Source organism: Pelophylax lessonae (genome assembly GCF_965119305.1).
Source record: "Pelophylax lessonae genome assembly, chromosome: 9".
NCBI classification, from domain to species: Eukaryota; Metazoa; Chordata; class Amphibia; order Anura; family Ranidae; genus Pelophylax; species Pelophylax lessonae.
Window position 1 is genome coordinate 203533809 of NC_138776.1, and position 16176 is coordinate 203549984.

Sequence of the window (16176 nt, forward strand, 5' to 3'; positions counted from 1 at the left end):
CTAGAACAAATCCTTCCACCCCCCAAAAAAATTTCCCCTAGCACAAACACCCCCATCATTCCTACTAGCAGAAATCCCCCCCCCCCCAAAAAAAAAAAAAAAAATTGCCCTTTTCTAACAGCCCAAGATTTCCTGTTCTAGCACAACCCCCCCCCCCCCCATACCAAAAATATATATATATTTTTTTTAGGATATATATATATATATATATATCTAGGACAATCCCCCAAATCCTCATCCTGACATAAATCCCCCCCCATCTCCCCAGCACAAATCATCCCTCCTAGCACTACCGTCCCCCAAATACCCTGCTAGAAGAAAATCCTATCCTGTCACCTCTCAAAGTCCCCATCCAGCACAACCCCCCCTCCCTTCCTAGCACAAATACCCCCCCCCCTCCCTCCCTCCCTCCCATATTGATCCCCCCTAGAAGTAATCATCTTCCCCCCCACCCCTCCTAGTACAAATACTCCCCCCCCCCCCCCTTTGTGTCCCCAGTGCAGTTCTCCGTTCTCTTGGCTTGGTTGCAGCTTTCCTCAAATGCACAGACCTCAGATACAGCACAGCACATCGCTCTGTGATGATGATCTCTTCTGAGGCACCTCCTCATCTTGATATGTCAGAGTTGAGGAGCAGCCTAGGATAAGCAGATTTCTAAACCTTTGCACGGATAGCTGGCGGGAGAGATGTCGCTGCTGTAGGGGAACAAGATCGCGGCTCGGGATGCCACTGGGTGTCAGATCAGGACTATACAGAGTTTGATTACTACCTACATAATCAAGCTGTAAAGTCCCGATCTGACAGTCCCGATGGAAGAGCACTACAGTGACAGGAGGGTGAAGCTGGGGAGGAGAGAGAGGGAGAGCGCACCCCACTCTCTCCTGTCAGCTAATAGTCGCAGAAACACTCCTGGCAGCGCCCCCTCCACCTCCCATGCTACAGACGCCCGGGGCAGCCGTCCCTCCTGCCCACCCCTTATGCTGAGCCTGGTGAGGAGCATTCTTCCCACTGACCATCACACTAATGTATCGTGAGTTGTAACGTAAAATACAGTAACTTTTAGCAGAGGTTTCCTGAGACCAGAAAGTTATTTAAAAGGTTCCTCTGTGCTGAAAAGGTTTGGAAAGGCTGTTTTACAGTGTTGTGAAGTCTATTTTTCAGACATGAGTCTTATTGCTTTGTATTTTTTTGTTTCCTTAGAAGATCTTCCCTGCTGGCAAGATGCATTACTATCGGTATAGCACGGCGGAGGTCAGCTGCTGCTACAAGTACCTGCTGTTTAGCTACAACATCATATTTTGGGTAAGATAATGATATGAAGGTATATTCTAAATAAATACTATGTGTTCGGTCATCAAGATTATCATCCTGCAAATTAAATGTTCTGCTGAAAGCAGACCATTATCGTTCAGTTTTAGGTAGCACAGCACAAATGATAGAAAGGCACTTTTTTCTTTTGTCTTTTTTCAACAAGATTATGTAACTTTATCAGAGACTGACTCACATAAGAGTCAGAGCTTTTCTCTCTCCCACTTTTCACAGACAAAAGGTCCTCACATTGGCACCCTGACCTGCAGTCAACTGTGTTGAAACTAGAAACATTGGCCTGGCATAGACAAGATACTTATAAATTCAGTAGGAAAAAGCTACGGCGCTGCTGTAGCCAGACCAGTAATGCAGCATGGTGGATGTGAGGGATTAAAAGGGGGGGGGTAAACTGTTAAGAAGATCAACATATGGACGGAAGAGGTAGTTCCCCTATATAGGTCCTGAGTAAGCCTAGTGTGTGAACAGAAAAAAAGCAGGGGGCGCCTCCTATCTGAGTGTGGAGTATTGGAAACCGCTATTTGGTGGTGATGAATAAATATAGCACTCACATTTAATGGAGGAAATATCGGCTTGTCATCTGTGGGAGTCTTTACATCTCTAGCAGAGATCGGCCTGGAAGCTGCTGGGTGGTGGGAAGGAAGCGCTGGAGAATGGAGAGGCCAGCGGCGTGGTGTGCATCAGCGTCTGGGTGTCCCATCAGCGTCTGGGTGTCCCATCAGCGTCTGGGTGTCCCATCAGCGTCTGGGTGTCCCATCAGCGTCTGGGCGTCCCATCAGGGCCTGGGCGTCCCATCAGGGCCTGGGCGTCCCATCAGGGCCTGGGCGTCCCATCAGCGTCTGGGCGTCCCATCAGCGCCTGGGCGTCCCATCAGCGTCTGGGCGTCCCATCAGCGTCTGGGCGTCCCATCAGGGCCTGGGCGTCCCATCAGGGCCTGGGCGTCCCATCAGCGTCTGGGCGTCCCATCAGCGTCTGGGTGTCCTTGGCTTGCTCGACACTCTTCTGAAATGCAGGGTTCGGCCAGGAAGCTGCTGGGCAGAAACAGACAGGAGTGCTGTGGCTGTGGAAGCTAAACCATGTGCAACGCTGTAGAGCAGCGGCTTCTTGGCTGGCTCAGCAATTTTCGCTGGGATTAGATTATTATTATTATTATATAGGATTTATATAGCGCCAACAGTTTGCACAGTGCTTTACAATGTGAGGGAAGACAATACAGTTACAATACAATTAATTACAGGAGGAACTAGATATTGGCGTCTCTCCATCGGGGGCGTGGTTATGTGTTTTGGGGCTCCACCCCTTTGTCAAACCATAGGGAAAGCTTTTCCTGTCTGTTTCTGCCCAGCCGCTTTCTGGGCAAACTCTACATTTCAGAAGTGTCAAGCAAGCCAAGGACACTTAGACACTGATGCACACCACGCCGCTGGCTTCTCCATTCTCTAGTGCTTCCTTCTCACCACCCAGCAGCTTCCCAGCCAATCTCTGCACAACACCCAATGCTTGCCTGCCAATCCCTGCTAGAGATGTTAAGACTTCCACAGATGACACAAATATTTCCTCCATTAAATGCGAGTACTATATTTATTCATCACTACCAAATAGCTGTTTCCATTACTCCACACTCAAATAGAGGCTCCCCATGCTTTTTTCTGTGATACTTATGAAGCCTTGATCTCAATTGCCATTACATAGCAGCAACTGACAACTGTAGATAAAAGGGTCTGAGCCCACCTAGCTAAAGCTGTCCCTACATCTATACATTTCTTGAGTCAGCCTACAGATGCTGATGGATGAATAGGACATTCATTGTAGCTATTGTATTCTGACAGCTGCCAGCATAGCAAACCTTGTCTACATCGAAATGGATGCAAGCACTGTTTGGCTGACAATCTTCTGCCTGGCACCATCTATTTTTTTCAGTCAAAGGATTACAGGTGGAGAGGGGCCGACAGGGCCTTGAACTGATAGGAATATAGACGATACTTAATTTCAATCTCACACATTACAGGCTCCTCTGTAGCGGGTGTTGTAGCGATTACCAGCTGGACTCTGGATATATCCCAGATTAAAAAAAGCCCCAAATGGCGTGAAAGGGAATGTGGGGTGTGATGACCCAACTAATAGTGAAATTGTGCCGAAATAATATAAGTGAAAATAAAAAATACAAGGTGTTTATACACATAAATCAAAATAAATACCAAACAGTGGAAATGAATAAATAACGTGAGTGTAATCAACCCACTACCATAGGCGTGTAAACCAAGTTGCTGATGAGTGAAAATAAATGAATAAATGAACGTGCCACATAGAATGTGAAAAAATAATAATAAAAGGACGTTAGGGTGTAAAGTCCATACGTGGCCACTGGGTGGCGTTTAGCTGATACGACCTGTATATTGGGTTGTAGGGGGTTCCTCTTCGTTACGGGGAGCAAGCGTGGGCCAGGTGGCAAATGGCCTAGATGCTCACATAGGAGGAAGAAAGCCCCATGGTGAATAAATGCAATATACAGGTAATAAACAAGGTGTAGATAACTCACTCGTATAGATGATCGAGATCAGAAACCACAGTGCGCGCCGGGATGCTTCCGCGTTCCACGGCCGACAACCGGAAGTGACGTTTGACGTGGGAGACTCCGCCCTACGCGTTTCGCCTCCAGAGGCCGCTCCAGTTGACGTCATTGTGACGAAACGCGTAGGGCGGAGTCTCCGACGTCAAACGTCACTTCCGGTTGTCGGCCGTGGAACGCGGAAGCATCCCGGCGCGCACTGTGGTTTCTGATCTCGATCATCTATACGAGTGAGTTATCTTTTATGTGTATAAACACCTTGTATTTTTTATTTTCACTTATATTATTTCGGCACAATTTCACTATTAGTTGGGTCATCACACCCCACATTCCCTTTCACGCCATTTGGGGCTTTTTTTAAGAATTTTATAGGTAGCGCCAACACCAATCATTATAATTTATTTATCACTCTCTACCTTCACCTAAGGTTTGATTGGGGCAGCTTACACCTTTTCATCACCCCCCCACTATATATTATAGTCCGTAGCGCTGGTCACTTTTCTCTATCGTATCCCAGATTAATACACATTTGCCAGCACACCATAAATCTTCAATTGTAGTCCAAAACCTTTAATGTAGAGAGAACACAAAGGAATAAGTGCAATGTTTCGGAGCCACGCAGCACCCTTTTGTCACATGCCTGTATTGATCTGATTGAAATTTGCTCATTGTATGGCCAGCTTCAAGAAAAGGGTGCACACCCAACGTTGGTGGGGCGTAGATGAGGCAGCTGGGGTTGTAACATGATAAATTCCAGGATTTTCTTTTTGCATATGGAAAAATGCCCACAAACGCTATTTCCAGTACGCCCCCCACCTAGCCTGCCCTGCCCCAGGTTGAGGTCTTTGGCTCTGAAACGAGAATGGTTGTGCACTTTGTGTGAACAGGCAAGGAGTAGGGCTATCTCCCTGTCTGTGGAACTCCCAGAGAAATTTGGAAATCCATTTCACATTGATATAAATGTTAAACAGAACCACAAGGACCCCCACTGGCACCAAACTGCCAACAAATAGAGCCAGGTCAGCCTGGTGACCCATTTTTGATATGTGTGTGCATAGTACATAGAGGAATCTCTCAAACACAATGTAATCTCTGGGCTGCCTTTTTCCTTTTTCTTTGCTTGTGGTTTCCTTTTCCTCTTTGACATTTGCAGCCTTATCCTCCTCTTCTTGTTTTTTATTACCCTTCTCCTCTGCACTTGTTCTCCTCCTACACGGTGCTTCTCTTTTGTCTCCATCTTTTCTACACACCCCCTTCAGTTTCCTTGCTAAATCTCTTCATCTGCACTCAGCATCTTCTATCCTTCTTAGGCTCCATGTACACGGGACGTTGTTAAAGCGGAGTTCCACCCTGGATTTTTTTTTTTTTTTTTTTTAATACCCCCGGGACAGTCAGGGCTAGTGCATTCCACAATGGCTAGCCTCTGATCTGTCCCGGGTTGCACTTACCTGCAAGACGAAATACTTACCTTGCAAACGTCTTGTCCAGCGCTGCCATCTCAGATGTGGGCAGCTTGAAGCCAGCGCGTCCTCTTCGGCGTCTTCTTCCGCCTTCTGTGGTCCCACGATGCTCTGCGCCGGCCCCGACGTCACTTCCGGGTCGCGCGCGTCACCCCTCCACAGCTTCTGGGCATGCCCAGAAGCTGTTTAGAAGGGGATGACGCGCGCGACCCGGAACTGACGTCGGGGCCGGTGCAGGCGCAATGATTCCTGGGAGCTATGACGTCCAGCTCCCAGGAATCATTGCAGAGCCAGGAAGTGACGACGGGCCGCGGCCGAGGAAGGAGGAAGAAGGAAGTAAGGTAAGTATATTTTCTTCGCTACGAGGTAAGTAAAAAAAAAAAAAATATGCGATTATCCATTTGTTTTTCAGGTGACCCGGAGCGAGAAGATGGAGGTAAGTATAAAAATAGGGTGGAACTCCACTTTAAAAGTCCCTTGAATGCTGGAATTTTTAGGACGTTTAAAACGTCCGTTGTGTCGCGTTTGCACCCGCGTTAGCGGGCGTTTGCATTTAAAACCGTTCCTAGAGGCCAAAAAATTAATTCCCCTTTTAAAATAGAAAAACTCGAGCGCTAAACGCGGGTCATCGCGTTCGGTCGCGTTTTTGTGTTTGAAACGCCGGGAAACACACGTTCGAACGCAAATAATTGCTTTCCTAAAAACGTCCCTGAACTCAACTGCCTGCAAATGACTGTAAACGACCCTGTGTACATGGACAGATAAGATAACATAGAGGTGGGTTCAGGGGCTTCTGAAAAAAAACGCCCAACTGCTCCTAAACGGCCCTTTACAAGTTGCAGTGTACATGGACCCTTATCCTCAATTTTTTCAGTCTGTTCGTCTTCTCCTTTGTCCATTCTGTATTATCTACTAACCTCCTGCTTTCTGGCCACCCTACAGCCCCTGCACATTTTTCTCCTCTGAGCACACTCTACATCTCCCTTCTTTTACTTTACCTACTCAGCTTCTCCTCCCCTGTGCATGTGCTAATACATCATAAAACCTGCATACATTCTTCATATAGTCTTAGGTCTACTATGTTACACATTCGAAAAAATTAACTTTTTTTTCCCCTTTTTTTTTTTCTATTTTCTTAAACCATTGAAAGGGAGGAAAGCTGTGAGCTCTCAACCCCAAATACATTTTATTTTATTTTTTTGTACTGACAAACTGGCAGGCACATTGTGGCATGATGCAAAAAGCAAACATGCGAAAAGAAGCCTAAATTGGGTGTGTAATGGTATGGCAGTTTGCCACCAAAAGAATGTGTGACTTCAAATCGAAACACTATAAAACAGATAATCACAGTTCATTATTAGAGAAGAAACACTGACTACTATTAAATAATCAAAACGTATATTTCATAATACAGGTACAAGCAGTTCCTACTAAATTATTATCATGCAAACAACAGGAGTATTATAGCGATGAAAATATGCAGTGCTTTTGCTAACAAATATTAACAACTGGCGTGGTTTGTGTTATATTAATTTTGAGGCTGTAGTCACATAGTATTTTTTCTCTTTCGTTCACTGATGGACACAGCACTCCTTATTCAGAACCATAGGGTTATATCGCCCCCTACAGGAGTAGGACACTAGGCAGATAAAAGCTTTGGCTATGCCTATGGGCAGTCCTAGCTGGTATTCATCCCCCTCTCTACTATAGGCCTTCCGTTTTTTTTTTTTTTTCTGCCTAGTCAGGAGTAAGGACCCAGTTCCCTGCTGGGATCCCTGGTCCTGGTACTTTTTTCTTTTTAAATGGCATTTTTTTTCTCCTGGTTTATTTTTCTGTGAGATCTACAATCCACTGCCATGCTGGGCAACAGGCTTGATATCTAGATCCAGTAGATGCCCCAGTCTGGCCAGAGAGCGTGCGCAGACCAGAGCTCCGCCTTAGGTTGGCTGCAACATAGCGGGGGCTGGCGTGCGAGTTAAACGACTCGTGAGGTCGCAAAGGACTGGGTCTTGGCTAGAGTTGCAGCATTTCTCCTGACTGATAGCCCCCCCTCCCCCATTTGGATGGTGAGGAGGTTCTGTCTGGAGTGGTGCCTGCCTGGTATGGTGAGTAAGATGTCCCCCCCCCCCCTTCCCCTGGGATGCCGTGTGGGGTGGACCTGGGCACCCCCCTGTGACCCCCCCCTAGGCCCCCCTCTGTTTTAAATGGTCCCTGTGTCCAGCGCGGCGGGTTGGTAGGTGGATGGGCCTGGTGTGCAGCACTGTGCTGGTGGGGGTGCCGGCTGGACGGACGGACTGACTACCCTGCTGTGGTGGACACTGAAAGCTTTTTTGTGATTCTGTGTCCAGGTCCCCTCTTCTGCTGCATATATGGCCTGGGCTCCAGGGTTCTCTGCTGGGTCCCTGGGAGCCTCGTGAGTGCTGCGTGTGGTGGCCACTTTGCCTTTGTCCGCGCCATTGCTTTAGGGGTTTGTGTTTTTCTCTATACCTGCGGCCATGTTTGAGTAGCCCGACGGCCATTTTTGGTTGTTCGGGTGTGCATAGAAAGTGGTGGCCATGACAGTGGAGCCTCTGAGCGGCAATTATGGCCGTGGGGGCTCCTCCCTTACCTAGCGTTGACTACTGGGTTTTCTTTTCCCCTGAATGCTGCATTTGGATGCTGGCTATCTCTGGTGCAGACCGGCACACCTCTGGTGGGGTGGTGAGTTCTGGTGGGGTCCCTCCTTCTCCCTTGTGCCGGTTGTGGGGTGCTCTGCTTTCGGGTCCCCCTGTGGGGTGATACAGGTGCAGTGCCTTTGATGGGTAGTCCCCTTGCGGTGCTGGATACTCTTTGCTGGTGGGTTCCACTTTTCACTCATGGAGTCTCAGGAGAAGGTTTCCCCATCTGACCCCCCTCTCAGAGCAGGTCCCAGCCATCTATTGATGCACTGATGGCAGTGCTGGAATCCTTTGTTTCCCGGTGGGAGGTGGCCTTTTGGCAGCGGGCTAGCAGAAAGCGCCCCCACCCTCCCCTGCCTCATCAGATCCTTAATCTGGCTCTGCTGCCACAGACTTGACTTGACTGACACAGCACCCACCCCTCCTATGGAGTTTTGATACTTCTAACAGTGCTTGTTACTAAACTGAAGGCCTATAGCAGAGAGGGGGGTGTACACCAGCAAGGACAGCCCATAGGCCTAGCCAAGTCTTTTTTAATGCCTAGTGTCCTACTCCTGCAGGGGACGATATAACCCCGTGGTTCTGAATGTGGAGCGCTGTGTCCTGTCCTGTCAATGAACTGGATTTTACAGCAAGTACAAAAATCCAAGTTTTTCAAAACAATTGAAAGGGAGGAGAGCTGTGAGCTGTCAATCTTAGACCCCATTCACACTAGTGCGACTTGTCAGGCGACTTGGTCGCCTGACAAGTCGAGGTGGGTCACTCACCATTGAATAGTACAGGACCCGTTCTAATAGGAGCGACACAATTCGCTCCGACTTAGAAAAAGGGTCCTGTACTACTTTGGGGCGACCTGGAGGCGACTTGCATTGACTTCAATGATATGAAGTCCGTGCAAGTCGCGCCGAGGTCGCGGTGCACAGCGTGAACAGGTCGCCCCAGCAAGTCGCGTCGCCCCTGTCTGAACGGGGTCTTAAATACATTTTATTTTGTTTTTATTTTTTTTTGTACTGACAAACTGGCTGGCACATTTGTGGCATGATGCAAAAAGCTAGGAAAACATGTGAAAAGAAGAATAAATAATTTGGGTGTGTAATGCTATGGCAGTTGGCCACGAAAAGAATGTGCGACTTCCAATCGAAACACTATAAAACAGATAATCCCAGTTAAGAGTACACTTGTTAGTGAAGAAACCCTGACTACTAATAAATAATCAAAAAGTATCTTTCATAATAAAATTACAAGCAGTTCCTAATAAGTTGATATCATGCAAACAACATGTCAGTAGTATTATAGCATTGAAAATATGCAGTGAATTGGGGCCTCTGCTAACTAATATTACAAACTGGTGTGGTTTGTTTTACATTCATTTTGAGGCTGTAGTCGCATAGTATTTTTTTTTTTTTTTAAGGTTGCACAGTTATTGCAATTGTTCCTTCTCTGGGGCTTGTTGGTTAATTCTTGCCTACCTCTTCCTGTGCATATTGCGTGTACACAGACATCGTCAGTTTACTGTGCTCACTTCCCTATGCATGCTCTTTACAGGACAGTTGTATTTTATATATATGTGTGTGTATATGTACAGTATCTCACAAAAGTGAGTACACCCCTCACATTTTTGTAAATACATCTTTTCATGTGACAACACAGAAGAGACGACACTTTGCTACAATGTAAATTAGTGAGTGTACAGCTTGTATAACAGTGTAAATTTGCTGTCCCTCAAAGTAACTCAACACACAGCCATTAATGTCTAATCCGCTGGCAACAAAAGTGAGAACAACCTCAGTCAAAATGTCCAAATTGGGCCCATTTAGCTATCCCCGATCCGGTGTCATGTGACTTGTTAGTGTTGCAAGGTCTGAGGTGTAAATGGGGAGTAGGTGTGTTAAATTTGGTGTTATCGCTCTCACTCTCTCATACTGGTCACTGGAAGTTCAACATGGCATCTCTGAGATCTGGAAAAAAGAATTGTTGCTCTACATTAAGATGGCCTAGGCTATAAGAAGAGTGCCAAGACCCTGAAACTGAGCTGCAGCACGGTGGCCAAGACCATACAGAGGATTAACAGGACAGGTTGCACTCAGAACAGGCCTCGTCGTGGTCAAACCAAGGAAGTTGAGTGCACGTGCTCATCGTCAAATCCAGGGGTTGTCTTTGGGAAATGGACGTATGAGTGCTATCAGCATTGCTGCAGAGGTTGAAGATGTGGGGGGTCATCCTGTCAGTGCTCAGACCATACGCCGCACATTGCATCAAATTGGTCTGCATGACTGTCATCCCAGAAGGAAGCCTCTTCTAAGGAGGATGCACAAGAAAGCCCGCAAACTGTTTGCTGAAGACACGCAGACTAAGGACATGGATTACTGGAACCATGTCCCGTGGTCTGATGAGACCAAGGTAAACTTATTTGGTTCAGATGGTATCAAGCGTGTGTGGCGGCAACCAGGTGAGGAGTACAAAGACAAGTGTGTCTTGCCTACAGTCAAGTATGGTGGTGGGAGTGTCATGGTCTGGGGCTGCATGAGTGCTGCCGGCACTGGGAAGCTACAGTTCATGGAGGGAACCATGAATGCCAACATGTACTGTGACATACTGAAGCAGAGCATGATCCCCTCCCTTTAGAGACTGAGCCGCAGGGTTGTATTTCAACATAAAAACCCCAAACACATCTACAAAACGGCCACTGCCTTGCTAAAGAAGCTGAGGGTAAAGGTGATGGACTGGCCAAGCATTTCTCTAGACCTAAATCCTATTGCGCATCTGTGGGGCATCCTCAAATGGAAGGTGGAGGAGCGCAAGGTCTCCAACATCCACCACTCCGTAATGTCGTCATAGAGGAGTGGAAAAGGACTCCAGTGGCAACCTGTGAAGCTCTGCTGAAGTCCATGCCCAAGAGGGTTAAGGCAGTGCCGGAAAATAATGGTGGCCCAATTTGGACATTTTCACTTAGGTGTGTAGTCACTTTTGTTGCCAGCGTTTTAGACATTAATGGCTATGTGTTGAGTTATTTTGAGGGGACAGTAAATTTACACTGTGACACCCCGTTCACATTAGGTCGCTCCGACTTAGGAGGCGACCTGTGAAGTCGCGTGCAGCGCGACTTCGGCGCGACTTGCACGGACTTCATAACATGAATGTCTATGCAAGTCGCCTCCAGGTCGCCCCGAAGTAGTACAGGACCCTTTTTCTAAGTCGGAGCGACTTGTGTCACTCCTATTAGAACAGTTCCTGTACTACACAGTGGGAGCGTAACGGACCGCAACTTGTCAGGCTGACAAGTCGCCTGACAAGTCGGATCAATGTGAATGGAGTCTTATACAAGCTGTACACTCACTACTTTACATTGTAGCAAAGTGTCATTTCTTCAGTGTTGTCACATGAAAAGATATAAAATATTTACAAAAATGTGAGGGGTGTACTCATTTTTGTGAGATACTGTATGTATGTGTGTGTGCATGTATATGTGTGCATGTATATGTGTGTTTGTATGTGTGTGTGTGTGTATGTATGTATGTATGTATATATATATATATGTATATATATATATATATATATATATATATATATATATATAATATATTTAAACAAACCATAAAACCTTGTTTGTTTGTTTTTTTTTAAATATTGACTTGATGAACAAGCGATGTCCTGATCTACAAGTAGCGTCATGTCACAACTAAGTATAAAAGAGAAGAGAGGCGCCTCTAAGTGTAGCAATATGGTAACATTTAGCAACTCGCATGGTTGATGATTTAAACAGGCACATCAAAGTATTCCGACATCTGGGGTAAAGCTGTCCACATAGACCGTCCTCTTCACTGCCATTGATGTCATCCCTTCCACGCTTTGCTCCACGAGCTCTTCAAACCTCGCTCTACTGCAGGGTAGTCTTCCCTGTCACGATTCGAGACTGACAGGGCAGTGAGAGGGGATGGTCTATGTGGACAGCTTTACCCGGGATACCTACATTCTTAGATGTGCTTTTATTAATTATCAACCATGTGAGTTGCTAAATGTTAAACCTTTATTAACCAGTTCTGGACCGGTAGATTTTCCCCCTTAACCGGTTGCCGACCGCCGCACGACTATATACTGCGGCGGTCAGCCCCAGCCAGGCAGAGTGACGTATCGGTACGTCACTCGCCTGTCACTGACTTGCGAGCCTATTGCGGGCGGGCGCGCGCCCGCCGAGGCTCGTTCACAGACCAGTCAGTGCGTGTGACCGGCGGACTCGATGTCCGCCAGTCACACTGCGATCGCTCCTGTGAAGGGAGAAAGACAGAGCGGCTTGTGTAAACAAGCTGCCTGTCAGTTCTCCCTGTGTAAAAGTGAAGATCTGACCGTTCTACTATGTAGAACTGTTGATCTTTGCTTTTACACCAATAGGAATGTCCCTGCACAGTTAGAATCACGCCCCTAGGACACACTTAACCCCTCCCTGTCCAATAAAGCTAACCCCTTCCCTGCCAGTGTCATTTTTGCAGTAACAGTACATATGTATAGCACTGATTACTGCAGTAATGTCAATGGTACCCCCAAAAGTGTCAAAAATGTCAGTCAAGGGTCCGATCTGTCCGCCGCAATGTCGCAGTACCGAAAAAAAAAATCGCAGATCGCCGCCATAATGCATTAAAAAAAAAAACACCAAAAATGACAAAAATCTTTCCCTTTGTTAGTAAACGCGATAACTTTTGCGCAAACCAATCAAAATACGCTTTTTGCAATTTTTTTTTTACCAAACATAGGTAGCATAAAACAAATTGGCCGAAAAATGTTAAAAAATTTTGATTTTTACATTTTTTTTTTGGGGAATTTCATATAAAAAAATGTGAAAAATATTGTTATTTTTGCAAAATTTACGCTCTTTTGTTTGTTTATAGCGCGTGATCAAAAAATCGCACAGGTGATCAAATACCACCAAAAGAAAGCTCTGTTTGTGGGAAAAAAAGGACGTCAAATTCGTTTTGGTACAGCGTCGCACGACCGCGCAATTGTCCGTTAAAGTCACGCAGTAAAAAATCGCAAAAAAACCCCTGGTCCTTTAGCAGCCAAATCCTCCGGGGCTTAAGTGGTTAATGACCAGGCAATTTTTTGTGATTCCGCACTGCGTTATTTTAACTGACCATTGCGCGGTCGTGCGACGCTGTACCCAAATAAAAAAAATTTCCCCACGAATAGAGCTTTCTTTTGGTGGTATTTTAATCACCTCTGCGATTTTTATTTTTTGAACTATAAACAAAAAAAAAAAAAAGAGACAATTCTGAAAAAAACTATATTTTTCACTTTCTGCTATATATAACTTTCCTAATAAAAAAAAAAAAAAAAATCAAATCTTTTCGTCCTTTTAGGCCAATTTGTATTCTGCTACATATTTTTGTTAAAAAAAAAAAATCCCAATAAGTGTATTTTGATTGGTTTGCGCAAAAGTTATTGCGTCTACAAACTAGGGTAAAGAATTATGGCATTTTTATTTATTTATTTTTTTACTAGTAATGGCGGCGACCAGCGATTTTTAGCGGGTCTGCGACATTGCGGCAGACATATCGGACAGCTAACTGACATTTTTTACACTTTTGGGGGGGGACCAGTGACATTACTACAGTAATCAGTGCTAAAAATATGCACTGTTACTGTACTTATGACACTGGCAGGAAAGAGGTTAACACCAGGGGCGACCGAATGGTTAAATGTATGCCTCTGGGGTGTTTTCTAACTGGGGGGGGGGGGTGGGCTTATGGAATCAACACAGGGACCTGTGTTCCCTAAATAGGAGGAACACAGGAGCACTGTGTTGATTGCTGACAGAACAGCCGTCTGTCTTCACATGGAGCGATTGCATGTGCCCGGTGGCAATTGCCACCGCTGGCCCACAGATCAGCTTCCCCGCTGGTGAATGGGCGCGTGCGTGCCCCAAAGATTGCTCCTGCGAAGTGATATACGGGTACATCGTTTTGTGGGAACCTGCTGACCTGCCATTGTATATATGCCGCGGCTGGTCGGTTAGTGGTTAAAGAGATTGTAAAGTCCCTTTTCTCTATCGCTCATTGACAGACGTAGTCTTCTTGATTCTCAAGAGCTGGGTTATGTTGTCTCCGCAGGAGTAGGACTAGGCAGAAAGACAAAACGTTCTGGCTCCACCTTAGGGGCAGTCCCTGAGGGTATATCCTCCGTCTCTCTGCTACAAGGCATCAGTTTTTTTCTGTCTAGTCAGGAGTAAGGACCTAAGTTCCTTGCTGGGATCTTTTTGGTCCTGGCAAGATTTTTTCTTTGCCTAAAAAAAATCTTTTTTTTTTTTTTTTTTAGTTTTTCTCCAGTATTTTTTTCCTGTGAGATCTTCAAGCAAATACGCCGGACTGGGCGACACTAGTGGTCACCCCAGCCGGCCTACGAGCGCGCGCAGACCATTGCATTGCGCTTGGTCGGCCGCGACACATTCAAGTAAGTATGCGGGGCCGGGCGACGGGCTGGGTGTTGAGATCCAGTGGTCACCCCGGTTTCTGCCTACGAGCGCGTGCAGACCAGAGCTCCGCGCTGGGTCGGCCGCGACGGAGTCCCAGTGGAGGGACTGACCTTGCGAGTTAAAAGTCTAGCTTGGACGCCAGGAACCAGAGAGTCGAGGCGTCCGGAGTGGTCCACAACCCCCCACCCCGGTGGAGAGGGTATTGTGAAGAGAGGGTGCCTGTCGGTTCGGTATGGTGAGTAAACGTTCCCTTTTTTCTTTCCTCGTTATGAGGCAGTATGAATTATGGGCCCCTCCATACATGGTCAGTATATATCTGACACTAAAAGTCCCCCTTGTAAATACAGTATGTGTTTGTGGGAAGTGGACTTGGTTTGAGAGGTAACACTCTACCCAGCAGACTGTAGCATTACAGCAGACATAGGAGGTATAATCCTACCTTATTTCAGACAGTATGAATGGAAGGGGGGATTGGGGTCTTTTTAATCAGAGATTATAATGGCACCTGCCCCCATGTGCAAACAATGGAAAGAATTCCAGCAAGGGCATAGACCTGTCCCTATGGAAGGGTCAAGACTATGTCCCTACAAGAGGAAAAGGGGGTTTAAATGTGCCTCTACAAACAGTCAAAGTATGCACATGTTCATGTAAAATAGCAACGGTACACAGTTGTTTTTTGTAAAAAATTCATAAATCTTTATTAATACATGGTAAAAACAAAAAGTATATCACACTCTACATCATTTCCCCCCTTTTCTATCATTGTTTTCTCACATTCATCCCTTTTCTCTTTTCCCTCTTTTCCACCCTTTCCTACTCTTCCTTTTCAGTGTGTGGGATTTAGTTCCTTGTCTTTCTGACAAGCATAGCATAGAAGAGTTTGTTAAACAAAAATGATTTTTCTCTTCCTCCTTTTTATCTAAAGGAATCTATAATATAGGAACCAATATACTAACCAGCTATATTTATGGAAAATCTATCTTTTGATCTACCTATATAATCGTTAAATAATTAGAGTAAAATTGATGTGTTCAAGGTTAAGATAATAATGTAAGTAACATACAATTGATAGCTGCAAATAACAAACTGAGAATAATAAAAATGTTATAAGACATATGTGTATACTCACAAATCTAATAACTGTTTTATGTACCTCTAGATTATTAAAGACTGAATCTTTGTTTACATACTTTCCTTTGCTGGACCCTGAGGAAGCGCATAATGCGAAACGCGTAGCTCCAGCATTTTCTATCTGTATTTGTACTAATCCTGTCACTATGTATTGACGGTTCAATCTATTAGAGTGATATACTTTTTGTTTTTACCATGTATTAATAAAGATTTATGAATTTTTTACAAAAAACAATTGTGTACCGTTGCTATTTTACATGAACATGTGCATACTTTGACTGTTTGTAGAGGCACATTTAAACCCCCTTTTCCTCTTGTAGGGACATAGTCTTGACCCTTCCATAGGGACAGGTCTATGCCCTTGCTGGAATTTAATCCTACCTTATTTGTAGTGTATCTCCTGTAGATCAATAAATCGCCACTTAGCAGAGATGCAGGTGGATGTGCTGGGAAAAACGATTTCGGCGGTCCGCCGCCATTTTGCCGTAGACCAGGTGCATGTATGTCCTCAGGTCACGCCGGCCGCCATGTTTTTGGAGTCTAATGTCTCTTGTATGGGGGCGGCCATGT

General features: G+C 45.7%; 1 protein-coding gene across 1 annotated transcript in view; it reads left to right on the top strand.

Annotated features, from left to right (window-relative positions):
- The window catches only part of TSPAN14 (tetraspanin 14), a 129372-nt gene that overhangs the window by 62035 nt on the left and 51161 nt on the right, over positions 1-16176 (top strand). The window contains exon 2 of the mRNA XM_082268021.1: positions 1201-1302. Coding sequence (XP_082124147.1) covers positions 1222-1302 — 81 coding nt within the window. The 5' untranslated portion in view covers positions 1201-1221. The remainder of the gene's footprint in view (positions 1-1200; positions 1303-16176) is intronic.